At 45.1% G+C, this 27,822-nt stretch overlaps 1 protein-coding gene across 1 annotated transcript in view; it reads right to left on the reverse strand.

Annotated features, from left to right (window-relative positions):
- The window catches only part of CSPG4 (chondroitin sulfate proteoglycan 4), a 313,635-nt gene that overhangs the window by 20,741 nt on the left and 265,072 nt on the right, over positions 1 to 27,822 (reverse strand). Inside the window, exons 7-9 of the mRNA XM_069222178.1 lie at positions 27,562 to 27,693; positions 24,973 to 25,142; positions 17,622 to 17,802 (exon numbers count right to left, since the gene is read on the reverse strand). Coding sequence (XP_069078279.1) covers positions 17,622 to 17,802; positions 24,973 to 25,142; positions 27,562 to 27,693 — 483 coding nt within the window. The remainder of the gene's footprint in view (positions 1 to 17,621; positions 17,803 to 24,972; positions 25,143 to 27,561; positions 27,694 to 27,822) is intronic.

Consider the following 27,822-nt stretch of genomic DNA (forward strand, 5'->3'; position numbering starts at 1 on the left):
TCTCGCCCTGTAGCAGTCTCCCCTCCAGTGGAGAATAGTCTAGGAGGGTGCCGGTATCTAGACTTTCGGCATCCTAAGCATGTTTAAACTGAATATATCTATATTGTTGCGTGTCGTGCATTTGGTATTCTTGTTTGAGAGAATCATAAGGGATTAATGCCCCATTTTCTATAACACCCCCTATTTTGGATATGCCCAGCAAGGCCCTGGCCCGAAAGCCTCTCAACTTCCCTATTTCCTTCAGGTAGGCACCTGACCATAGTGCGGTCTCTCGAGTAGTGGATTTATGCCAAAGCCCTCTGTCTCTGGGCCCTTTTCCAGGCCTCTATAGCTCTCCGGGTCGCCATCAGTAGCTGTTGTATTCTGTTTCCTCCATAGATATGGTGAAGGTAAAGGTCCAGGAAAAATTGGCGTCTTTCTAGTGTATATGTCGGGTGGTCCCCCGGCACGTAGCCCCATTCATATATTACAATTAAATGTGACATCCAATAGTAAGATTGTATATCTGGGAAGTCTATTCCTCCATTGTAGCAAGTTTGCTGGAGCGCTTGCAGAGCCACCCGGGGGTGCCCCCGCCCCATAGTAGCAACAGGATCCCTTCAACTGTAATAAAGACCTCTTCTGGGATAACATAGTATGTGTTGTGGAGGAGGTAAAGAGGTTTGGGAAGCTCAATAATTTTATACATTGCGGCCCTCCCAAATAATGTTGATAAGGATCTCCGTCTTTCCACCAATTATGGAATTCTGTAAAAAGTGGTTTGATGTTCTGGCTAAAACTATCATCAGTATTTTAAGTTACATAGATGCTCAAGTACCTAAATCCCATCAAGGTAGTGCGTAAGTGTTGCAGGATGTCATTAGGCTCTAAACGTCCTCCCACCGAGTACATAGTTGATTTATCCCAGTTGATTTTATAACCAGCATGAGCCCCATATTGTTGGATGATCTGGAATATATTTGTGAGTGTCCAAGCTGCATGGGTAACGTATAACAAGATGTTGTCCGCATAAAGTGATATTTTATCTTCACCAGCCCCTTCCCCATCTGTTCCAAAACCCATCAGGTCAGCATGAGCTCGGATCTGGCATGCCAGGTGCTCAGGGTCAGAGGAAATAATAAGCGGGACAAGAGGAAGTACAGAATTCCTTGGACAATACCTAGTTCACCCGCACCTGCGCCGTTGGGTTGGTGTAGAGCAGCGCCACCCATGCAGTAAATTGGGTTCCAAATCTGAATTTCTTTAGGGGTTTTTTTCAGAAAAGGTCAGTGAATCGCATCAAATGCCTTTTCAGCATCAAGTGATAAAAATAGATGGGGGTCTCCCTCCCATTTAGCAGTCTCCAACCAATTATAAAGTCTATGGAGATTGAGCCTAGTGGAGCTCCTGGGCATAAAGCCTGTTTGATCTTTGCGGATAAGATCAGTTATAGTCGCCACTAATCTCGTGGCCAACACAGTGGCTAGCATTTTTGTTTCCATGTTCAGGAGTGAGACTGAGCGGTCTGAACCACAATCTTCAGCTGGTTTTCCTGCTTTGTGGATCCCCTTTATAGTAGTGTTTCGGAGGTCTGGGGGAGGGAGCCCTCCACCTTGGCCTCCTCAAACATGTTGAGTAGGTGAGGCGATAAGAGGGCTGTATTATTCTTAAAGAATTCTGCTGGCAGTCCGTTAGGGCAGGAGGTCTTCCCGGATTTCTGTTTACCTATATCTGCCACTATTTTTGAGAGTGTAATGTCCTCTTCCAGCTTCTGTCTGTCCTCTAGGGCAAGTGTCGGGCCGTTATTGCTGCTAAATATTGTGCTATTTGTTGTTAGTTTGCCAGAGGGCAAGCCTGGTAAAAGGCAGTATAGTTCCCTGTAAAATCAGCAGCTATTGCTTGTGCAGAGGTGTGTGTTTTCCCATATGGTCCTTCATACTATGCACCCATCGAGCCTCTACTTCTCTTTTACCCATCCGTGCTAGTAATCTCCTGGCTTTGTCACCTATGTCATAAAGACGGTGTTGCGTGGCAAGAATTTTGGACCTCGCCTCTTGGGTTGCCAATGCCTGGTATTCCTGACGCAGTATCACTATTTGTCGTAAAGTAGTCGGATCTACAGTTGCCTCAGGTCTCTCCTCCAGCTTTAGTCATTTTCTCTCTAATGCCTCTATTTCCTGCGTTTCTTTTTTCCTTTTGTGCACTCTTGTGTTTTGTGCCCTATCTCATAGGACTGTTTTGTAGGCTTCCCAAATTGTAATTGCCGATGACACTGTACTTATATTTTCAACAAAATATAGTTCAGTGTCAACCCTGAGTTGGTGTGACACTGACTGATCCCTGAGCTCCCAGGCATTCAGCCTCCAACCTGACCTAGGTGTATGTGAGGAGGGTCCCACCTGTATCCTCAGTGGCGAACGATCCAAAAGACCTCTAGCCAGGTACGCTACTTTCACTATACTGCTCACCTCTCCTGCTGGGGCCAGAATATGGTCCAGTCTGGAGAAAACCTTATGGGCCCCTGCGAAGTAGGAGTATTGGTGTTCGGTTGTGTTTTTGGAGCGCCATAAGTCCATCAGTCCCAGTGTATTCAAAAACCCAGTCAGTGGTGTTTCCCCCTTATGACCCGTGGTTGGGCTTGTGCGATCTAGGCATGGGTCTACTATCTCATTGAAGTCTCCACCGATGATGTGTATAGGGGAGGCAGATTCCAAAATTATGTTGGTGAATTTGTCTCTGCAGTCACAGTTGGTCATATACGCTTATAAATGTAATCGCCCATCGACCCCACAGCCCCTCCACTGCCACATACGTCCCATATGGATCCACCCAGGTCCTCTTTATGAGGGAGTGGGGCGATTTTCAGATTAGTACGGTCACTCCTCAGGAGTCTGATTTATAACACGCATGTGCTACTTCCTTGTAGGTTCCTCTACCCAAGAAGCCACAGTTTGAGCCCTTCAAATATGTCTCCTGCAGGAGGATCACATCTGGCTTTAATCTTTTAATATACGTGGCAACCAGTCCCCTCGGATTTTGTTGCCGAGCCCGTTTACATTCCATGTCATTAGTGAAAAGCCCCTTCACCTTGCGTGTCATCCCCTTTCATCTGTGTAGTCAGTCTATGGAAGGGTATTACATATGTCCCTGGACCTGACTTTGTTTAAATATGTCTTCACTCCAACCATCACTGTAACTTGTCTTTTGCATCTAATAGTATGCCATTTAAACAGTGTATTCCCTGGTTTATGCTTCTTGTATGGTCTCCCCAATTTCATGTCCTCTGTGTGAAAAATTATCCCCTCTGAGTCTCCCCCCTCCCCCACCCTCTTTGGACTTCTGTGAGGTTATCCCCTTGGTAACATAACAGTAACTACTCAACAGAAGTGTCTGGGAGGTCTGTAGCCCTCCCAATGAAGACAAGACCCCCTTTAAATAGCTGAAAAAAGAAATCATCGAACTCAACTTAGGCTCGTCTTGCCCATATTTGGGTTGGCTGGGTCTTGCGCCCTCTCAGTGTGTGCATTCCCTCATGATATTGATTATCTTTGTCTTCAGTCTCCCGGTTTTCCAAAGGTTGAGGTTCAGCATTTAGCAAGTTTTTTTCAAGATTAGTGATGGCCTCCACCAATGGGTGAGGTCCATCAGAATCTGTCTCAAGTCCTCCATCGGATTCCATGCCCTCCAGTATTTCTCTGCTCTCAGTCATTTTGTGTTTTTAGGAGGACAAGTGTGTCCCTTCTTCTGACTCTGAAGATGTCACGTTTGGCGTGGTCAGTTTCGTCTGTTTCCTCAGTTGATGAGATCCCCTTTTTTTCTGTGAAGGCCTTCTTGTGAGCTTCTGTTTTTTTGCAGAACCGAGTTCCAAGTCCCGAACTGGGGGAGTTCCCGAGTTCCCGGTCTCTGATTGCTTCCGCCAGGGTCTCTCCTCCACCCACTCCCATGCCTCCACAGGGGTGTGAAAGAAATATGTCTTGCCTTGAAAAATTATTTTTAATTTGGCTGGAACAGGAGCATTTATTGAAGCTGTAAAAGTTTGTAACTTCATTTTGACTGAATCAAATGAGTGCTCCTGACGTTGCACTTCTCTTGTATAGTCTGGATCAATCTGTATTTTTGAGCTTTCATATCGTGTTTCCTCCATTTTCCTTGCCTCTTCTTGTTTCACCGGGCTCTGTTTTCAGCTTCCTCAAGTCTCCAGAGCATATCTCTGCTGGTATTACCATTATCCCTGGCCTCTTTGTGCAGGATATTCTGGAATATGCTGTTGTTACTCTTTCTGCCACATTTCGGAGGTCCTGACGCAGGAGGGACACATCTGACCGGAGCTTGCCCATCTTCCCCTTCAGGATCTCCCTTGATGCTTGAATAGCCTGCAGGAGGACCGAATTATAAGGGGTTGATTTGGCCTCTGGTTCTGTATTCCCAACGGCAGTAACTTGCGTCGGCCTCAAGTATTTGTCAAGTTTCCCTTGGCGGGAGGCTCTGGGCTCCTTGTCCCTCGTCATGACTCTCTCTCCCTGGATCCACAGCTTCAATTCAGGAGGTTGGGGTTGTGTCCCCGTGGGAGCCACAAGGTACTGCCTTCACTCTCCTTCCCCTCCCCGTCTCAATCACCGCTGCAACATATTCACCATGGCCCGGTGACCGCCAATCCAGTTGTCCTGCTACCGACAGGTTATGTCTAGTTGGAATAGATTAATCAACATGGCAAGGTCCACAGCATCTCACAGGGCCTCTCTCCCCATCGCCGTCCCCTCCACCATCTCACCACCCGCCGGCTCCCAACATTCGGCTGGCCCAACGCCAGTTTCTTGTGTGTGACAGGTACAGGGGTGGGAGGGGGAGCGGGAACGGTGAAGAGAGCAGGCCCGTCCCTCAGCGTCTGGTCCCTCTGTGCGTGTGCGGGGGGTATCACTCTATCCACCGTCTCAAGGCTCTTTAAGACCTCCATCCTCTGGACCCTCTTTAAGGCCTCCACCCTCTGACCCCCGTCTGGCCCTGTCGCAATGCCTCGATCCTCAGCCTCACATGGTGGGGGTCGAAAGGAAAAAGGGGGGGAAGAAGAGGAGGTGTATCTCGACCGGTCACAATCTCCAGGGAGTGATTGTGCAGGCTCAAGTCTCCACTCAGCAAGCCCCTCTGAGGATGGGCCCTCCGGCATCTTCTGGCCCTCTACCCCAACACCAGCAGCCCTCCTGTCTCGCTCCAGTTCATCCAGACCCAGGGTCGTAATGGCTCTGTTTCCATCCGCTGACCTGTGCTTCCCTTCCCCAGTATCACAGCGCCCAGGCCTCAGCAGAGCCGGTCTTGGGGTCCAAGGAAGACAAAAAGGGGGGACAAAGGGAGTGCAAGCCGGGGCTCTCCCCTTCTCAATCTCCGGTGTATGTTCAGCGGTTGTCTGAACTCCTGGTTCCTTCTGGCCCGACTCGTCCTCAGGCCTACGTCTCGCCTCAGTTTCACACGGCAGACAGAGGCCTCTCCCACTAGACCTCCAGGCTTTCCTCGTCCGCTCAACCCTGATGCCCCCTCACCTCGCCGCTGGTCCCAGTGGTGCTGTTCAAAGGCTTGTGTCCCGGTGAAGGGGAGTACCATCCCCGGGTGGAAGGGCCAGGTGACCCTGCACCCTCCAGTGGTAGAGCAGCCGGTCCTCACTCCCGGACGGCAGCCGATGCGGTCCAGGCCACGCAGGTACAATGCGGCTGTGTCGTCGTTTAGACCTTGTTCAGTGGATTTCTTGGCCTGTAACTTCCGCAGGTCACCAGCTGTGTTTAGTGGTAGTGATCCCGGTTAAATTTTGGGGAATGCACAGGATTAAGAAGGATTGTGTTGGGGCTTCATTGCGGAGCTCGTTAAGGAGTGTCCACCCTTACTGCCATCTTGACCGCGCCGCTACAGTCTTTCTTAAGTAAAAGAGTGCAGTCAGTGGTGCTCTCTACCATCTCTTCTGATCATAAACCACTTAATCATGGGCTTCCCACAATGATCTTCCCTAAGCCTGACTCTGTTTAATATGTGCATGACCCCTCCCATGTCCCTCATTCAAAAGCATTGGCATCAGCGTGGTCACCTATGTGGATGACACTCAGCTCATTTTGTCTGTTGGAAACAAGCTGGGTGGTACACAAGAGGCATTTAACTCGTGCTTAATTCAGGTATTTGGCTAGATGGGATAAAGTAATCTTAAATATAACTCAGATAAAACTGAAATTATGCTTCTGGCAATTAGTGGCCTCTGGATGTAGGAGATACTCTGCCTTCCATGATTGTTGCTAACAATTTGGGTGTTAAGTTGACACAGAGGTCGCCTTGCGGTCCTCCTAAATTTGGTCAGTTGCAGGATCATGTTTTTTCCCTCTCATGGTCTTTGAGGAAAATTCTGGCATTTTTACCTATGGAGACATGAAGCACTGTATGTAGTACATGCCTTGATTACTGCTAGGCTGGCCTATGTGAACATGCTCTGTCTGGGATTCCCGAAGAATCCGATGGATCATCTTTAGAGTATTCAAAATGCAGGGGCCAGACTGATCTTAAAGATACTGCACTGGCAGTCAGTTTCTAAACATCTGATACAACTACAGAGGCTAACAATTTGAAAAAAGAATTCTGTTTAAAGCACTAACATTGTCCATTAGAGCATTTTATAGCATCCGTCCTAGGGAGCTGTGTGATAGGTTGACCCCCTATCATACCTCCAGAACATTGAGATCTGCTGATACATGTTTCCCGAAGATTCCTAGTATCAGTAGCACTAAAAGGAGGGGGGGGCATTCCTTCACTTAATCTAGTGGTTAAAACATGGAATTATATTCCCTCTGCCCTACGCAACACTGCAGAGGAAACTCATTTAAGGAAGCAGTTGAAAACGTGTTTTTTCAGCTTTGAATAGTTTAATGCTAGCTGCTGTACTCAATGTCATGGTTTCAGGGTCAGGATGCCCCCGGGGGAAGCTGTTGCGCTTTGCAAATGGGCTCATTCATTTATTCATTCAAATCTCACTATGAGTATTGGTATTGTCCACTGTATGTCTTCAGGACCAAACAGCTAAAAATTGCTTGTAAGCGAAACCTAAAAAGGGAGAAAAGTCTAGGCAACTGCAGCTGGGAGAGCGAATTGGATGGAATGAGATAAAGCGAGGGTGTGGTGGATGGAGAATGACTTTATGGCCTTTGTGCAAAATACCATGACACAGCTGAAAAAAATGTTTCTCTTGTTATGATTAAACAAATATAAACAATTAAACTCGGCCTGGGAAACAAAAATAAGAATGCACGTGATGTCCTCCTTTGGACATGAGCCCATCAGCATATGAACTGGCGCCTGGGAGCCTGGGCAGAGCTAGGGTCACAGAGTTTAGCCAGTCAGGAGGAGAGAAAATTGGCCACTTCCTGCCTCTTTATCTTAAACTGTTCCCAGGCTTATTGAGGAATCTTCCACGTCCAAACTAGAGACAAACTGTCCCTTACAGAACGGGGGCTATTTCGCATAGGCTGATATATTTGAAAGACCAGCAGAACTTGGGAACAATGACCATGCCATGCAAGCCTGATATATTTATGACTCTTCCCCCAGCCCTACCAGCCTTTAATTGTATAGTGCTGTCACCACGTGGCTGATGCTCCTGTGCTGGAAATTATTAAAAAAAGTAGATTAAAACTCTGTATCGGTTCTGTATTTAACATAATTTTTAGTCATTTGTAAAACGCTCCTGCACTATTGATGGCGTATAGTGTTCCATCATGCTTTTGACTTTTTGACACTCCGCGTGCTACCAGGATTGGTTCTGGGCAGGTCAATGCAAAAGGCTTAAGCTTATGGCTCCAAGGCAATCAAAGGTATCATAGGTCTGGTGGAAGGCGTAGTTGATGATTGGACAGTTTTCATGTTTTTAAACGAGAGTAGCATCTAGCCTTCTTTACTATTTGTTGTATGGCACTTTTAAGCACTGGGCTCAGCAGTCTTTTTACGTCGTGGTTACAAAGAGTGTTAGCCGTCTGTTGGCAAGGCCTAATGTTTCCAATACATTACCAGTGGGCTTCGGTGAATCCTTTGCTCATGTCTGAACGACTATTGTCTCTCGCACTTCCTATCTCCTGACTCAGTGGCTTTACTCTCTGTTCTTGTGTTTTTCTTGCCAGAAGTATCCTGGTTTCATGGTGCTCGGATTGCATTAAATATAGTAGCACTGCTGACATTAGACCTTGCTTGTCAGTGGCTCTAAGGGGATATTTCATTTCCATGCTCCCCTATCTCTGACTTCCCCCTTCTACTCCTATCCAGTGACTTCTTGTCCCTCCCAAACCCTCTTTTATAAAATTCAATTTTGACTACTCGCCACATACTGAAGTGTCAGCGAGTGGCCATTTTAAAATGTTTTTTGATCATTTTAAGTTGGCCACCCTCAAAGGGCATATTGACATTTATGTGCGGTGGGCACCTATAAACAGATATGTTTTAGTTTAACAAACTTTATTCTGAGGTGGCAGCCGCAATGCACGCATATCACCGATGGTCATTTTGAATTGGATTTATTATCATAAACTAAAATGCAATCAAACGGCGGACATCCATGAACAGCATTTGTTAACAAGCATTGGTAAAGCCAATAGGTCTACCCTATACAAGGACTATTGCCTTTGTCAATGTGTTTTTGCTATGTTGTACACCAGTGTGTTCAGCATGGCCAAAGGTTAGTGGCTATGAGTGGGGGAGGGGGATTCGTGTGTCATACACTGGATTTGTGAGAGAAGAGTGTAGTAGAGTGGAGTGGGGGTCGAGTGGCAAAGAGGTGAACAGAGGGGAGTAGAATTCAGTGTTTCGGTGGCAGAGAATGTTGTAGAGTGCAGTGTCATAGAATGCAGTGTCACAGAGTGCAGTGGAGTGGGGTCTAATATGGTGGAGTGAATTGGGGTAGTGGGGTGGATTGGACTGGAGTAGATTGGAGTGGATTGGGTTGGGGTAGAGTGGGTTGGAGTGACTCGGGTGGATTGCGGTGGGTGGACTGGTTGGGGTGGATTGGAGTGGGGTGGAGTGAAGTGGGGTGAAGTGTATGGATTAGGGTGGATTGGAGTGGGGTAGATTAGGTTGGTTTGGGGTCCGTTGAATGGTTTGGACTAATGGACTTGGCTGGGGTGGATTGGATTATAGTAGGTTGGTTTGGAGTGGGGTGAACTAGAGTGAAGAGGGGTGGATTAGACTGGACTGAAGGGGTGGATTGGACTGAACTTGAGGGGGTGGATTGGACTGGAGTGGGGTGGGATGGACAGGAGTAGGTTGGATTGGAGTGGGGTGGATTGGAGTGGGGTCAATTGGAAACTGGTGGGCTAGATGGATTGGATTGAGTGGGGTGGGGTGGGCTGGACTGAACTAGGGTGGGGTGGATTAGATTGGGGTAGAGTGGGGTGGTGTGGAGTAGAGTGGATTGGATTTGACTGCGGTGGAGTGTGATAGATTAGAGCGTGTTGACTGCAGAGGGGTGGAACGGATGGGATGGATTAGATTGGAGTAGTATGGACTGAAATGGGGTGGATTGGATTGGGGAGGAGTGGGGTGAATTGCACCGAGTGGTGTGGAGAACAGTGGGTTGGATTGAACTGCAGTGGAGTGGGATAGATTGGAGCGGGGCAGACTGCAGAGGGGTGGACTGGATGGGATGGAATAGATTGGAGTAGGGTGGACTGAAATGGGGTGAATTGCATTGGGGAGGAATGAGGTGGATTGCACTGAGTTGGGGTGGATTGAAGTGGGGTGAAATGGATTGAGTGGGGTGGACTGGACTGAAGTGGGGTGGGGTGGAATGTAGTGAGGTGAAATGGAGTGGGGTGACTTGGAGTGAGGAGGATTGGAGTGAGGTGCATTGGATTGGCGAGGGCTGGGGTGGATTAGACTGGAGTAGATTGGATTGCAGTGGGGTGCACTGGAGTGAGATAGATTGGATTGGAGTGGATTGGATTGGACTGGGGTGAACTGGATTGGGATGGGGTGGACTAGATTGGGATGGGTGGGTTGGACTGAGGTAGATTGGATTGGGGTGGACTGGGGTGGTAGATTGGGTTTGGCTGGATTGTTTTGGATTTAATTGGTGAGGGGTGGATTGGAATGGTGTGGACTGGATTGAAGTGGGGTGGATTGGATTGGGGTCAGGTAGATTGGATTGGAGTGGGGCTCAGTGGAGTGGGGAGGATTGTTATGGATTGGAGTGGGACTGATTGGAGTGGGGCACATTGTGTTTTGGATTGAAGTGGGCAGATTATTTAGATTGGAATTGGGCAGATTTAAGTGGCGTGAATTAGAGTGGGTAGGTTGTTTTAGATTAGAGAGAGGCAGATTCGAGTAGGGCAGATTGGAGTGGTGGAATTAGAGTGGACAGATTGGAGTGGGGCAGATGGTTTTAGATTGCAGTGGGACTGGTAGGAATGTGGCAGATTGGAGCGTGGCAGGTTGTTTTGGATTGGAGGGGGCAGACTGTTTTGGACTGGAGTGGGGCAGATTGTTTTGGATTGGAGTGGGGCAGATTGTTTTGAATTGGAGTGGGGCAGCTTGTTTTAGATTGCAGTGGGGCAGATTGAAGTGGGGCAGACTGCTTTGGGCTGGAGCAGGGCAGATTGTTTTGGATTGGATGGGGCAGATTGTTCTGAATTGGAATGAGGAGGATTGTTTTAGATTGGGGCGGGGCAGATTGGAGTGGGGTAGATTGTTTTGGTTTGTAGTGGGGCACATTGTTTTGGATTGGAGTGGGGCAGATTGGGATTGGACAGACTGTTTTGCAGTGGGGCAGATTTGAGTGCAGAAGATTAGAGTGGGGCAGACTGTTTTGGATTGATTGGTGTCAGGGAAGCACAAGAGGTTGACAGATGCCATTGACAAAGATAGGTAGAGGCTTTCCCAATGCTTGTTCCTCTGGTTATTCCTAGGGGTTGAATAGCCTGGAAGCACACTTCCTGATCAGACTTTATGTCGGCAATACAGGGTTGTTGAATAATAGTGCTCAACAATAACTTGACCTCTTAGTGCTATTTGGGACCTGTCTGAAATGCCATCCTATCAAACAGGTTTAAACCTCTGTCAGGGCCCCTTGTTACAATCCAGACTGTGGGACAGTCAGTCATCCCTTTCCAAATATGCATGTAAGGGCTGGATGCAGACCAGATATCTTATAGTTTGTGATTGTGATAACGTGCTTTAAATCACTGAGAAAGTGTTTCATCCCAAACTCCTATTCTATTGATGGTCACAGAAGCTATAGGGGAGTGGAGACCGATAGGTTTCACAACCATGCTCATAGATACAGGACTGTGGGGCCGAGCAGTATTGAATGATTCAGATCAGGGGCCTGATTTAGATCTTGGTGGAGGGAATACTCTGTCACAAACGCAACAGATACCCTGTACGCGTTATTATTATTATCTCTATAGGATACCATTAGATCGTAATACGTTGGAATGGGATATCCGTCCGCTAAGACCTAAATCAGGCTCCAGGTGACTGAGTGAGGAAGCCAATATCAGAGAGCACCTTCCTGAACTCTCCAAGAATATTGACTCTGATTGGATGGTATGTGCTGGAACGTTGCTTGGAGGTCAAATAATAAATGCATAACATTAAGGTGGGATTGCCAAATGTAAAAGATGAATGTGCTGGGGATGCTGAAAAAGAGTTCCTCTGCATCTGAACTGCTGTTGTAGTTGCTAGATCGTGCCCCCGGGCCTTCAAATTGAAAAGGACTGGGAGAGAGATCGAGGGAATCCAGGCACGGTTTGGGAGTAGAGAAGGGAGTGACAAGCGCCATAGGTATTTCACTCTGGAATACAAGTAAGTCTCAAGGCATAAGAACAATATATATAGATCCGAGTGTAGTGCCTAACCTGCTGAATTGTACATTGATGCCGGTATTTGCCCTTCGTAGTTAACTGTTTTAGAACCGTGAGCTGCCTTTTAAAAGGCTTGCAAACGTTTTATGATGCCCCCTTGCAAGTGTGTTCTGAAACTGTCAATGTGCTGAGCCCAGCATCTGTTTAACAGAATACTGACTGCAGCTGCTCACCCCACACTTCTGAAAGTCTTTCCCTGCCTGTTTACTAGTTTTTACCTACTTGCCAAATGGGAGTGGGAATTGGGAAGGTTAATTTAAAAACTGTTCTCTAGTTGCACTGTCTTTACAGGAAGTCAAGAACAAAGTAAAAGTGCTTAGAATACCGCTGTGCATCTCTAACCTCTGTGTCACATGAACTCCACTATTTTTACAGTAACCAGCTAGGATACTCAAATAAGAGACATTTAGGGTACATTTTTCACATGTTAAAAAGGGTTTCAGCTCTTTGTGGGAAGGTAAGATCTCGAGGCATCAACATGACTCTAACTGTCTATGGCAGTGGTCCTCAACCAGTGGTCCAGGGACCTCAGGGGTCTGTGACTGCTTAGAAAATTAAATAATATTAACAGATTAATAAAGTGTATAAAAATAGAGATGGAAAATGTGAAGTTGAATATTTTAAAACGTTCTGTAAATGTGAAGAATGTTTAAATTGGTGGCTAAAAATTAAGTTAGCATCCTCAAATTGATTCGTGGGAGCAGTACAAGTGCATCAAACAGATTATAGTATGAACAATGAGTGGCCTAATTTGAATTTAGAAAATTCCAATCCTCCCATTAAAATTAAAAGTTACATTTTTTTTATATTTGTGATTTATATACAATATTTCATTATATGTGTATTTGTTTGCTGAATGCTTGTTTCTGTATTTTTTGCATTTTGTTTTGCAGTTCAAATCATTGAAAATGCTTAGGTCGGGCTCCCAGGGTTCCAGTAATGACTCCGTGGGGGTCCCCAGATTCCAATAATGATTCAGTGGGGGTTTCTGGGTTCCAATAATGTTTAAGTGGATGTTCCACAGAAGACATAGGGTGAAGAACCACTGGTCTGGGGGATTAGAATACAGGAGATTTTCAAGGTAGACCTGCTGGCATCAACAACTCACATATTTAGGATAGTCAAGGTCAATCCCTTAGCATCAGCAAGGACTGTATATAAACAAGGGACAAAAACACAGTGTACAAGCTTCAACTAACACCTAAAGCTTCAAATCATACTCAGATTTACCTTAAATACTAGGGTGATAGACAGAGGTTAGTTTATAAGTGTATGAGTGTGCACAGTCCTTGAGTTAGCGGCGAGTCTGTGTACATACATGTTCATATATTTCTAGGCTAGCCTTTTGCTAGTCCTATAAAAGAGGGCTATTGAAACCCTATTAAATACTGTTACTCGTTCTGAAAAGTGTTTTTGTTGCCACACCCTATTCATGCAGGGTAGAGTGAGGAGCCAAGCAGTGGAGTGACACTAAAAATGATGGGGCCCCCTGCAGAATGTGGAGCCCCCCCCACCAGTCTCCTGTATCTTAGATTTATATTTATTGGCATTTGACTGAACATGGGCCCCCTTGAAAGACTGAAGGCCGCCCTGCGCCACAGGGGCTCCAGGGGCTTGCGTTACGGCCCTGGGGGCAGAATGCAAAGTGTGCTGAAGGTGTTATTAAATGTGCATTAGGTAATTGTTTCCCATTTTGTGTTTCAACTACCTCTCATATGCTTGGTTCCTGTGTTTATTTCCTTTCCCTTCCCTGTTGCAGCACCTATAAAGCACCTCCAGAAGACACTATCAATGTTCTTTTTAATTGCTGGTTACCCAGGCTCCAACAACTGTAGAAGCACAATTCTCAACAGTAGCTTTGTAAGGGGTTCTCATGCTAGTGAAAACTGTAGCGGAAAAGTAATCCTGCTTGAGAGGTCTTTGATTTGGGTGATGCAAATCGTTTTTTTGCGGTGGAGTTTTGCTGGGACTGGTAGCAATAGCTGTCTTTTTTTTCTGATACGCCTATGTTGCAATATCTGTACATGTGTGAGAGACATGGAGGGGGCACTGATACTGATGGTGTTTCTCTTCATTCTGAGGTGAGGTGTTCAGATTATTTGACGACCAAAGACTTTAAGCAGGAAGTGAGGTAGGTGATGATATTTCTGACAAGATGTTCATGATGTTCCAGGGAGGCAGGAATCTCTAAATCAGGGGAGAAGGCCTCTACTAGCGGCCGGTAAGCCATGGCCTTCAATAGCTTGATGGGCTGACAGGCCACCTAAGCTTGAATATACAGCGCTTAGTAGCCATTTATCTTGGGTCCGCAGTTGAAAAGCTGGCCATTAGTCTACAGCATTAGACCACCAAATCTTCCTGATGCGTTTGCCAGGCTGTTGTACTGGATACCAATTTAATCATGTGTGCTAATTCATGCTACTGGACAGATGTGTTGGTGTGCATGTTTGATATAGTTACTAATTTATGTGTCATACATTTTTTGCGTTTCAGATTTTTCACTGTACAATACTATGCTTGTAAAGAAAGCATTCTTTGGTGCAAGCAGACCTAACCCCTTGTCCTCATTCTAGAGTCATGAAGTATGTGCCTTCATTAGTTCATTCTTTCCATAGCGTAATAGTGGCCTGTGAGATGCAAGACTTGAGTGACAGGGAAGTCACTTACAGTGCAACCCTACTGTATCAATCTTCTTAAGGCGCTCCATAGAGGAGAATGAGTAGAAGGTTTTAAGCTGCAAAACAGTTTTTCTTCTGGTGGTGAAGCATGTTCTGGGCAGTTACATAACATTTTATCTTACTGTATACTGTATTCGGGTTTGGGGATAGATCAATAAAGCAAATTGTGTTAAATAGAGGTGTTTGATGGTCACCCAGAAGTTCATGGGAAGCCCATGTTGGCTCATCAGAATGGGAACGGGACAGACAGCACAGAATCTCAAAATGAAAAAAAAAGTGGAGGCTCCACTTGTTGAGCAAGATGGAGATCAATTAGGAATCTGCAGGGCACCAGGGAGGTCCTGCTGGGAGAGCTTAATCAAGATTACGGAGGTGTTAACGTGGAGGCAATCGGTGTCCTCCACGGGGCATGAAAGGAGATGGAGTGTTTGTGGTGCACTTTTGGGTGGCGAAAATGGAAATCACCCTAGGGCTTAAAGAGAGCTATGAGCTGGAGGTGTAACACACACAATACCAAATGTTATGCACCTATTGGGTACCACTGTTTAAGATCAGATGCCTCTTGCTAGAGGGGAGAGCAGAGGTTAGTTGGGAGTGGGAACAGAGAGGGGGAGATCGACCAGACAAATGAGATAAGAATGAAACTTAACTTGTGAAGACATCTACGTGAGGTATTTTAGCAAGGCTCACAGGTCAGAAAAGAGGTGGGCTCTGATTGAACTAAATGATAACGACCAAACCTGTGACATGCTGCAGTTGAAGTCAAAGCAGTGGAAGAAGGGCAAGTCTCGATTTACCACAATTTCTCTTTTTTCACGATGAAATGAAATTTACTACTGATAATAAAAATGGAAGTGGTGTGGAAGGATAGTCTAGATCAGCAGGATTTCTCCTTATGTAAACAGCAAGGGTCTCTGGGAATCTAGCAAAAGTACTGGTCTCACATGGAGGGGTGAGGATTGATGGATAACATGAAGCAGGCCAATCTGCTCATGCACTGTCAGGGTGGTAATCTACCAATGGCTTTTTATCTCACCCTTGCAAGTGCAAAGTGCGAGTCTGGCGAGAGTCTGACCCACAACCCAACTAGGGTTTGTCTGTCTATGGGAGCCTGCTGGAAGTTGAGAGGGGCTTTGGACATGAACCCTACTCTAAATGTTGTCTTCCTTCAGCCTATCAGGAGTAGGTGGACTCTGATAGGGTAGTTTCTGCACAGTTTGCCAGCCTTCACTGCTCCTTCACTTGTTTCATTGTTCATGGCATTTATTTGTTTAACAGTAGGTAGTATCCTTGCTTTTTTTTTAAAAAACATGTTGCCATATATATTACTGATCCTTCCTTGATTATCTCTCTTTTTTGGTGACCACAAACACAGCATTCCACTGTTCCTTTGGTTAGGATGGTGTGGTGTTGTGTTAATGCCTATATGTTTTAGTATTTATTACAATTATAATTTGAGTGTCTATCTCTCACATACCCTGAACAATCACACTGGCAGATGTTGCTTCCCATGACATGATATCCACCCCACAGGCTCAAAACAAAATCAGCACCATTCCAAGCGTGCACCCTACATGGTGTAGTTTGCTGTCTGTGTGGGTAAGAGTTTCTGCACTCCATATAGGGTTAGTATGTGCTATACAAATGCTATTATGCAATACAGTACAAAACAGGAATGCTCCTGCAGTGAACGTAGGCCATCACTCTACGAGGAAACCACTCAAACGCCCTTCCCCATTGTCCCAGATACTCACAGCAACCAGACTACAGTAATTTCAGCGGCTGAGGGAAACTCAACGACCCCTCAACATATTTTGCATAGGGGCCCATTATTTTTAATTAGGTCACTCACTGATAGTCAGGGATGCTCAGCATGGGCAAGCTAGCAATCACCCAGGAATTTAGCCAGAGTTGTTATAGATGCTGTGTATTAGGTGAAAGGTGGATTGTCAACGTTTCTTTACTGCTATGTGTTTTGATGTAAAGATATGGAGAACCAAATATGGCATATGTGGTAGTTTGGAAGTGCCAAGTAGATTGTGTCTGCAAACTACAGAGACGGGCTCATAATAGATTTATCCTTCACTCGCCTGACCTCTTCAGGGATGAATGGAAGCCACTGTCCAAGCAATTACAGGGAGTGCTGGTGGGATCAGAGTGCTTTAATTATATGAACAATGCAAGAAAGGGATGCTGTTCCTTCACAAAATGTGAAGCTGCCGGTCAGAACCCTACATCACTCACTTTGAAGCTTTCTGGGTTAATTGGTTCTTGTGACAGCATTCGTTCTGTTTTGTTTTTATCTCTGTCAAGAGGAACATCCCATTATAATCAACCCAGTACAGTTTAGACAGTTTTAACCCACCTAGGACACCACCCTACACTCACGAATCCCTCATCTGCACTCATCATTGCAGCAGAAAATCAGAATATCTCTGATAAGGACACCCCTCGTGGGCCCCATTGGTCATTGCAGCACCGGCCCAATGAGGAGCAGCCCAGAAATGCAGCATGGCACCCATTTGGGTGTGTGTGGGCTACCACTTCTGATCTCTCTGATTCTATGATCAGGAGAATCAGCCCCTTTCCTGGCTCTGACCAGCGCCACATTTTCCAAAGGAACAGCATCCCCTTCTTGCATAGTTCCGATAAGTTAGGAACGTGGGTGCTGGACCTTCATTGGCTCCTAGTTCCTCTTTTTGATTGATTCCTTGCTTTATGTGAACATAGTAGGTTATCATTGTATCCAGTATTACACCCATGCTCTTGAAACTGTATATAGTCTGGATGTATATGGATGGTGGGAGTAAGGTGAATGTGTTGCTTAGACTTGTTTGACTGGAGGAATGTGTATTAGTCAGGAGATGGGCACTGATTGTGAATGTCACTCAAACATAGGTATATTTGCACGTAATAAGCATAGGAGTTGAAAAGTACACGATGGAGAGTTCACATGATTGAAAGAGAGACTTATATGTGTTCTATGGTTTCTTCATTCTAGAGTGCATATATAAACCATGATGTCTTGCCACGTGACTGCCACGCAAACACAGCCCCACCCTCAAGTGCACTTACTCTGTGGTTAGCTTACCTTTGTTTACCCATAAGTGGCTGCGGTGGTGACACCCTGCCTCGAAGGAGATATTCACTTGGAGAGTTTGCAGCTCAGTCGTCGCATTGGAGGAAGAAACGCGGAAACTAAAAGCATCTTGAGAGATCCAAAATGGCACTAGAGGCATTGTATGTTGGTAGAAGATTTTGCCGGCATCCACCTGTTAGTTAGGAGAGATAAGAGGTAGGGAAGAAATCACAAACCAAGCAAAATTTAAAGGATTTCTCTAGCATTATTGTTTATTTTTACATTCATATGTTTGTCAGGCTTTGCTTAGTATATCTTAGCATTGCTGTGTAGAGTGAAACATAAAAAAAATTACACTAAATTGCTAGCATTAGTTTTTAACAAAGTGTGTATTTTTCCAATTAGGTAAAATGCATTCCTTGATTTCATACAATAAGACAATTGAAACAGTCTGGCTTGCCCAACAATAAGGTCAGTGTAGCATTCTGAAACCACGGTTCTATTTCAGTGCAATCCCTTTGTAATTGTGTGACAAGCGGTCCATGTAGTAAAGTCTCAGGGTATTACTCAATATCAAGCGTCCACCTACTAGAGGGATTGGATATAGAGACCTCCTGAATAATAGCGACCCCTTTTAATGAGTGGTGGTGAATACTCCGCGTCAGCTAAGGATACAGTTGAGGTCTATACAGCTGGGACTGAATAGAGTGATGTACGTGGGGCCTGAGCTAGCTCCTAGTGAGATGAAGAGGACCAGAAGGTGTTTGATATAATTGATGATTTTATAATCAATAGATATCATATGAAATTGTGTTGGGGAGGAGATATTTATATGTTAGTCTTGAAGAAGGTGGAAATGCGTCAACGTAAATTGAAGGCAGGATCTATAATGCACTGGCAGTCCTTATATGCTACTAATTAAATTCTTAGACACCCGGTGACATAAAAAGTACAGGTGTATTTACTGAAAGACTAATTGTGTTGTCTTAAAGGATCTCCCTTTTTTCATGGATATGTGTTGCTTAAGTACGTATATTTTAAATGCATATTTTTTTTATATAACAGGATTTCCCTCATATGTTTTTCTAACCTTCTGTAGTATTTGGTTCTGTTGCTTTATATAAAAATGTGTGAAAGTGCATAGATTGAGGAGAGAGTGATTGTTTGTGCGTTTAATAGTAACCTATGAGACTCTTCCGGTTTTTGGACTGTGAGGGAAAATGACAGTGAGTGTAGTTGTGATGGAGAATGACAGTGCTACTGTGTGTAAGACTGAGTGAGTCAGAATGAATGATACAGAGTGAGAATAAGTGAGACTGATTTTATCAGAGTGAGTCTGAATGAGTAGGAATGAGTGGGAATGAGTGAGAATGATTGGGACTAGATGAGCCAGTTGGATTGAATGAAGATTGATTGGGAATGAGTGAAAATGAGTGAGTCTAAGTGAGACTGAGTGAGTCACAGTTTGAGTGAGTCAGAGAATGAGTAGGACTAAGTGAGTCAGAATGAGTGGGACTAAGCGGAAACAAATGAGACTAGGAGAGTACGAATGAGATTGATTAAGCGAGAATAAATGAGAGTGAGTGAGGCTGAGTTAGACTGAGAATGAGTGAGACTAACTGAGTGGGTCACAGTGAGAATGAGACCAAGGGAGAGTGAGTGAGTCTGAGTGGGATTGAGTGAGCCCCCTCCCCCAAACCCACTGAGAAGTAAAGCACTGTTACTGGCATTCAAGCCAAAGATTACACCCTACAACTTTTAAAGGTCACCAATGCTAATCTTCTTCGGATCCCTTCTCGCTACATATCAGCACTACTCTTGCAGGCCAGGGAGCAGTAATTCTATCAATTTGTGATGTTTACCGGCAGATCAGGATGCATTCAGTGCCTTAACCTGAATACATGAATTTGTAGTGTTTTCTTGCATTCCAATGTAATACTTGTCTATTACGATCACTATGCTGTATTCTCCTACACAGTGCTTGATTTGTAAATAAAAACATGCTGATACCCAAAGCCCTTCTCTGAAAACACCCAGCTGTTGCAATTAAATGTGCAAACATGGAATACTGAGGCAGCGTAATTCTGAAGCCATCCCGAGCCTCTTCAATGCATTTCCAACCATTCCATTCCCCTTCAGATCACCCTTGCAGCTTTCTGCTTTCTCCCTTTGTGACGCTTTTTCATTTTTCTCATCCTCCATCTTTCCCATATGTGTCTTTTGCTCACAGTAAATACTCGAGGCAGAAAAATAAGTGCCGGCCCTCAAAAATACATGCCGGTGACCTACACTGGAAACCACAAGCACAAATTAAGCAGTGCTCCTACAGGTCCGAGTAGAATTGTTGTCTGTACGATAAGTCTGTGGTGTTCTCTTGCAGGATGAAACAGAGTGGTTGTCTCATGTGATCAATCTGTAGTATTTACCTGCCACACAGGTTGACTGATTGCCACCTCTGAGTAGTTTGTATATTGACCTGCGTGAAGAGAATATCTCCTCTACAAAATGATTCTGGGCCAGACTAAGAGCCCAAAGCAGCCCAGGTTATTTTGCCGGACCAGTCCCCGGGTTGGGGGCGGTGGGGGTGGAAGTGCGAAGCACTGCTGCTTTTGATGCTAGGGGCTGATATTGCAGCACCTCTGCAAAACCGGCCCCCAGTCACAAAACCAGCCCCTACCACTGCAAAACCGGCCCCCACCCTTCCAGCCTCCCGGGAAAACGCCTGATGCCCGCTACGGCCAGTTTTGCCCTGAAATTATTGGTATGCTGCTCTAGGTAAGATAAAGAGGTTATTTCCTCTGATCAGTTGTGAATTTTGGCAACTTACTAGGGCACAGGGATTATCTACTCTGGTCAGTTTGCAGTCAAGTTAGACTGGTTGTCTCCTCTGATCAGTTTGCGGGATTCACCTGGGAGCCAGAGTGGACCATTTCTGCAGATTGTGCTATAAACTGCTATCTCAATATTAGTCTGCTTCAGTGAAAGAAGCGTGAACTCATCCCTATGCAGCTGCCACTCTAATGTGGTTAATAATCTTGTTGCTGCTGAACTTGTAGCTGGCACATAGGTAGCAAGTTATTGTTATGTAAACTGATTGCACACAGCCAAAAACTGTTCTCTGTAAAGTATCCTGATACCCACTGTGTCTAGCTCTTGCTTCATAAAGCTGCAAATAAACAGCGTTATTTCCGCTGATCAACATGTGGTGTTCTCATGCAGAGCAATGTGCAGGTATCCCCCTCCAATCAATATGCAATACTCTCTTTTAGGTAAAGATGAACTGTTTGTCTTCTCTGGTCAGTTCACGTTGATTGACAAAAAGGACAGTAGTGATCAGCACAAAATTATGTGAAAACGGGAGGGTTTACATCATCTACATTTTAGTGTCACCTGTGTATGTTTTTTATATGTCGAGAGTCTCCTTAATGCAAATATCAGTTCAACACACTGACCAGACACACATCACAGTACAAACTTCATCACACACCTCCATTATGTTGAGAGGGCACACGAGGGGGTACAGATGAAACTGGCAAGGCCACCAGTAATTGTGAAACGTCTGTGGCCTCGTATGCATGTGCACCCAGTTTTAAAGGCTCCACCGTACTATGCACAGCACCAAAGCGCCTGCCCTCTGAACCTAACACACACACCTTGTGTGCCTCAGGGTGGCAGGAGCCAGGATGTGTGGGTACATCACCTCCCTCGCTGCCCACTGTGCCACTGCCTGTTACATACTCTATGGGCTTCTAAAGGGAGATGAGTTCACCTTTGATGTGACGAGGCCCAGCCAAGCGGCGAGAGAACACTTCCTACTGAGCGCTACCGCGGCAGGAATGGGTGCAAAAGCCCAGATATGTTCACGGTAGCAGACAGAGAACTCAAGGAGGGATTATGTGGCTCAGCGCTTTCTACAAACTGCCAGCCCAGCACGCTGGTGTTTGTGCAGAGCCCATGGGAATGATGGGCCTGTGTACACAGCGGCCTCAGGCTCAGTCATCCCAAGCTACTCTTTCTGCTTGCCTCCGAGTGCCTGCCATGTGCGTCCGGCCTAGAAGCAGAACAACCCCGTTACGTCAACCTGCATACTCTATGTTCCAGTATCGTTAACGCAAAATCGCAAAATAACGCCTCCACGCCCCTCCGGACTGCGACGAGGTCTCAATCAGTCTCCCTTCTCAGAGATATTCATAGATCCTGGGGTGGGTAGGGTAGAGGTGGCGGGTGGGAGCTGTAGGGTGGGTCCCCCCAGGGCCGGCTTTAGGACTGGTGGCGTCCTGTGCGACAGTTCCTTGTGGCATCCCCCACCCCTTGACCTCCTCGGTTTCACTCACTACCACCCAGCAAATGTGCCCCTCATCTCTCCATCGCTCCCCTTTCACATACATTCCTGTGTTTTAAAGCACTTGTAAAGGCTGGCTTTACCAATCCATTCAGATAGCCACATAAAACATAAAAGCATATTTAAGAGCCCCTAGCGCCATTCTAACGCTGCATTAGCGTAATTTTTTTACGCTAATGTGGCGTTGGAAGGACAAAAACGCCATGCCATATTTACAAAGTGGCACAATGCATGCATTGCACCACTTTGTATTCCTATGCACTACATTATGCCTGCGCCAGGCATAATATATGCAAAGGTGGGATTCCCCTGTTAGGGAGGGCCAAAAAAATGTCTCAAAGGAACCTCACAGATTTCTTTGCGGCATTTTTTTTCTGTCCCTTTTAACTCCTCCTCAGAGCAGGCGTTAAAGGAGGTGTCTGTTGGTTACAATGGGCCTCTGGGTGCTTTGCAGGATAGCATCAACATTTTTTACGCTAATCCTACAAAGCGCTGGACTAGCGTAAAAAATTCTGACACTAGTCCCCTAACTACCATCATGTTGCACATATTCTAAATACAGCCCACACATGGTGGCGTCAAGGGAGCGCTAAGGGGCGCAAGAAAAGTGGTGCGGCACTGTGTGCAGTGCCTCGTTTTTCAAATATACCCCATAGGGGCATATTTAAGAGCCCCTAGTGCCATTCTAATACCACATTAGTGTAATTTTTTTAAGCTAATGTGGCGTTAGAAGGCCAGAAATGCTGCGCCATATTTACAAAGTGGCGCAATGCATGCATTGCGCCACTTTGTGAGCTTTTGCGCTACATTATTCCTGCACCAGGCATAATGTATACAAAGGGAGCATCCCCCCATTAGGGGGGCCAAAAAATGGCGTAAAGAAATCTGACAGATTTCTTTGCGACATTTTTTTCCAGCACTTTTAATGCCTGCTCAGAGCAGGCATTAAAAGGAGGCTTACATTGGTTACAGTGGGCCTCTGGGTGTTTTGCAAGATTAGCGATCCTGCACAGCTCCGGACTTGTGTAAAAAAATTCTGATGCTAGCCCCCTAACTACCGCCATGGTGCACCGTATTTTAAATATGACACCTTCATGGTGGCGTTAGGGGCGCTAAGGGGGTGAAGCTGTGTGCAGCGCCACTTTTCTTAAATATGCCCCATAGTTCTGTTTTTTGCAGCAGGCATATTAACCCTCTATGCTACTTTATGTTGCGTCAAAGCTACCACTAGGCAAAACTCCCATCGCTCTCCCTAGCAGGAACAATAATCACAAGAGGTATCTGGACATTTTCATTGTTTCTTAAAGGCTAAACGCACTGGGAACTTTTCAGCAGGTGCTTATAAATCGCAAGTTTCTGAAGTTATTGATAAACACAGCGCCCCCCTGAGGTCAGCGTCCGGTGCGGTCGCACCACTCGCACCACCAAAAAGCCAGCCCTGGGTCCCCTCGCGTTTCAGGGACATGCAGGGGCTTGTGTTACATCTCTGCTATGTTAGCTTTTTATGTTAAATGTAGATGGTACCTCTTTAACTTCTGTGAAGGGCAAGGTCAGCGTTCTGATCTAGTCTGTGCTATACGAAACTGCTCAAATAAATAAATAAATAAATCTAGCAGTCATATCTGAATATCACCAGGTGAATCACTGCTACTGCTTCTCCCATGAGAGCAGCAAGAGTATGCTAAACATTTGTCAGGGTTTATATGTTCAGACACCATTTACGAGCATACATGATGACAGTTTTTATACTTGTAAAAACTTACAGCTTCATTTACAGTTTGCCAGACAACTCATTATTTTTATATATATATATCAAGCTGTTGTCCTCCTTATTTCATACTCCTTCGCCCAATATTTGCGTATCTTTTTCAAATATTCGTAAGTCTCCAAATCTCTTATGTATATTCTCCTCTCATATCGGGGTTTTCTGCGTTCGCCGTCCTCCTTTGCAGTGAGTCCACTTCCTTGCGTTCTATTACCGGACAACAGCTTGATATACATAAAAAGAATGAATCTACAGCCCTGATGAAGTCACTGGGAGATTCCCCAGACGAAACACGTGATAGCAAGAGTGGCTGGAGTTTGAACTGAAGCTGAATGTAATTGGAGGAGGAATACGGAATAAACTGTGAAGATTGAAAAACATTGGACATTGGTGGGACGTATGCCTTTTGTATATAGACACCCTTTATATTTTGGGCTGCAAATGGAGAGGATGATTTGGCATATAAGTTTATGCTATATTTCGGGGAACACCCTTTAAAACTACCTTAATCTCCTAATTGGTGGCAGAAGTTCTTTGGCCAATGGAAAGTGGAAATCTTGAAGCTTCTTGAAAGGTGTCTTGAAGGTCACTAGCTTGGGGACAAAAGTGACCACTAATCATGTATACCTGATTTAAGAGAACCCTCTGGGAGGGTGTACAGGAAAGAAAAGAAGACATGGGTGCGTGTTGCAATGGGCTGGGTTCACGATTGGAATGAGCAAGTTAAGTCCTGGGTGCTTTCTAGGCAGGGTTGCCCACTAAGAATAAAGACTTATTCCTCCCTGAGATGGAGACACAAGGCTGCTGCAGGGCTAAATGAACACAAAAACCCTGAAAGCAGACCCAAGGAATTGACTCACAATTTTATGCATAATTTGCTCTGGAAGAGTATTATGCTATTAGATACTGTACCAGACCTTTAGATATTTAACTATTTCTGTTCAGACCTGCTTAGAAAACCTATGATTTGCCAACATAGTTGGAAATGTGTTCATTGAAGCCAGTTTTTGGTTCAATTTAAAAAGTATTGTTTAGGGGTAACCACACACCCAGAACCCAACAGGGGAGGACTGAACATAATTATTGCTTTCACTTGATACTGTATGGGTTGCCTGTTGCTCACAGTGTGACTACCTTTATTTTGAGAAGGTAGTTAAGCGTTATCTGAGCTTCAGAAAAATCAATTATTACATTTGATAAAATGGGGGACTACTCAACATCAAGCTCTACTCACAGGGAAGCACAGCGATACTCACCTCGTCTTGGCTGAAAGTTGTCAGTCCTGTGTCGTTACTCGACAGCCAAATTTTGACCAGCTGACCTAGTCGTGGAGGCTCCACCACACTGTACAGCAGCGGACTGGAGAGTGGTACTTCAGTATTAGTTGCTGCTCTTAGAGTCTGGTTTGTGATTGGCTGACTAAACCCTAAGTAGAAGCAAAAGAAAGAATGAGTGAATGAAAACGAGTGCAAGTCTCATGCCCCTTTTCTAAAGTCTGTTTTTCTTTAATATATCTCAAACTCCATCTGAATCCCACCAATCCAAAACCTCTTCACTCCTTCACCACTTTCACATTAAATCTATACATTTTATTCTTTAAATAGACTGTTTATTAAATGTGGTCCGACACCGATGACAAGAAAATCCCCAAAACTGTTTTGTATCATTAATGGATACTGTGTTTTTTTGCCATTTATTCCCTTCAAATCTATTGTTGGTATTGGGAGTCACACAATTGTAGCCATGCCATTCTGAATGCTATTAATCGGAATTTAGGGCAATTATATATTTGAACAGTCTGGAAGTAGGCGTGTTGTTCTGTTATCTGTACGAGAAGACCCTCTTTCTGCTGTGGAAAACAACTCTCACACTGTGAAGCTGAATAACTCCTGGAAGCATGACTGAAGACGCAGTATCTCCTTCCCTCTCTTCTGTGTACCCAGACTTAACCATCCAAGCCACGAACAACAAACTCCACTCAGAGGAAAATGTAATCCTTGCCTCTTGATCCCACCAATGATCACAAATAATTTAACAGCACAAACATGGCCCAAGGCATTAGAGTGATTTATAATAGAACCAGTTTGTGCTACTCATTTATTTTGCTTTTTAGGCACAAGGCAATTAAGCAATTTCCCAGGATCAAAGGATGTTGAGCTGCGGCAAGGTTTCGATTCTGGTTCCCCATCTTCCAAAGTCGGCATCTCAGTAAGCCACATCTCTTCTCCTTGTCCTCCCTTTTCAACATGCAAGGGATGTGCTAACATTGCACTTCCATTTTTCTCTTCCTACCTCTCTGATGAAACCACATGGGCACCTCTAGATCTCATCAGCAAAACTTGTGGAGAACCTCAAGGTTCAATCCTATCCCCCAGATCTTCAACCTGTACATACAGCAAAATGCCTTCTACGTCAACCAAAGGACCAAGTCACAGTCACACAGATGGCACACAATGCGCCACACATGAGGGAATACTTTCTATCATCCAAACCTAGATGTCAAGTGGCTAACTCATGCTGAATTCACCAAAACTGAACTCATCCTCGTCTCCAACATCAACAGGGAAGCCATGTGTCACTCTCCGACATAAAACAAGATGATTTCACTTCCCGGATCTCTACGGATGCATAATCTGTCTGGTTCATTATTGACTAGTACATCCCCTAGGATATCCCCTGCATATACAACGTGAATAATAAAACTCATACAGCCTGGTAGTACCTATTGTTTAATTGAAAATCTAGCATTTCTAAATCAGACGTCAGAACTGTCATTCAAAGCCTGGTGCTTTATCGCCAGGAACTGGGAATTGCCCTGCTACTTGGCTCTGAACAAACACAATAAAAATAGTCTTGTAAATTGCTACTCACATCAAAGGGCATTAGAAATATTACCACATTACTCACAGTCCTACAGTCTATAATTCAAGGAAATGCAAGAAACAAAAGACCAGAGAACAGAGAATCTTGTGTAGCATTCTCCATATATCAAACTCATAATATCATTCCTGTAGTTCAGAAAAGAGCGTCTGACATATTCATTCAATAAGCATCTCATATATCTCTAATAAAACCCTCCCAGACTCTGGCCTCAGCCCAGCAACTCAGCGATTCACCCCTTTTTTTCACACTTATTCCTTCCACATCTCAGGAACACCATCACAAATCGTTCTCTGCATCAAACAACTGTTTATGGCACTTCACTGCTAACCTGCTATATTTACACTTTATAAATACCAATATATTCATAAACACCTCGGTCCCCTGTAGTCAGGGACTAGGACAGACTGTATAAGGTATGGTCATGTAAAACCATGTTTGAACTGGGCCCTTGACCAGTACAGTAGATGGTGGCTACAACGTGCCATGTAGACTGTGAGGGAAGGTAACATATGTGATGGAAGGTGATGCCCTCTGTGGATTGACCGGTGAAGGAGGTGGATTTGCAGGGGTGCATCTGACCTTCCCTGCTCTCTTAATGACATTGCTTGAGGAATGTCTGAGGTGTCTCTCAGTCACGTTTGCATCACTTGTATATGTAGTGGATGAGGGAGTTTACTTAATTTTCAGGAAGAGCTGGTGCTTGGTACCTCAGATAAGAGGAGATGTTTCTTTGCTCTGGTGTCAGCCTTTGCGCAGAGTGTTGTGCTTAAAGTGGAAGGATTTTATTCCCTTTCAGGGCTGGAGAGGTCTGATGTGGCCTTCCTGCAACACTATTCCATTTTGGAGACCAATTCCGAGCAAGATGCAGGATAAAGTAAAGTTGGGGGACGTTAAGTTTGGGACACTGAGGGTGCCACTGACATTGCACTTTGTGATTAACTTGCCAGTGTTCCCTGACTCACCTGGACACACAACAAGATCCTTTTTGGCTTCCATAGTGATGACCAGGCTTTTAGCTGTCACAGTGAAGAAGTGACCTGGGGAGACATTGTCTCCGTCTGAGATGTCGAAGGCAAAGCCACCATCAGGAGACCCTGCCAAGATATGAGAAGGGATAGGCGGGTCAGTGGGAAAGACTTTTACAGAGTGACATAATTAAAAACCACCACTCAAATAAAGTGAGCGCCAGTCACATATTGATGACATCATTGAATTCCCTTGCA

Source organism: Pleurodeles waltl, chromosome 3_1, assembly GCF_031143425.1.
Source record: "Pleurodeles waltl isolate 20211129_DDA chromosome 3_1, aPleWal1.hap1.20221129, whole genome shotgun sequence".
NCBI lineage: Eukaryota > Metazoa > Chordata > Amphibia > Caudata > Salamandridae > Pleurodeles > Pleurodeles waltl.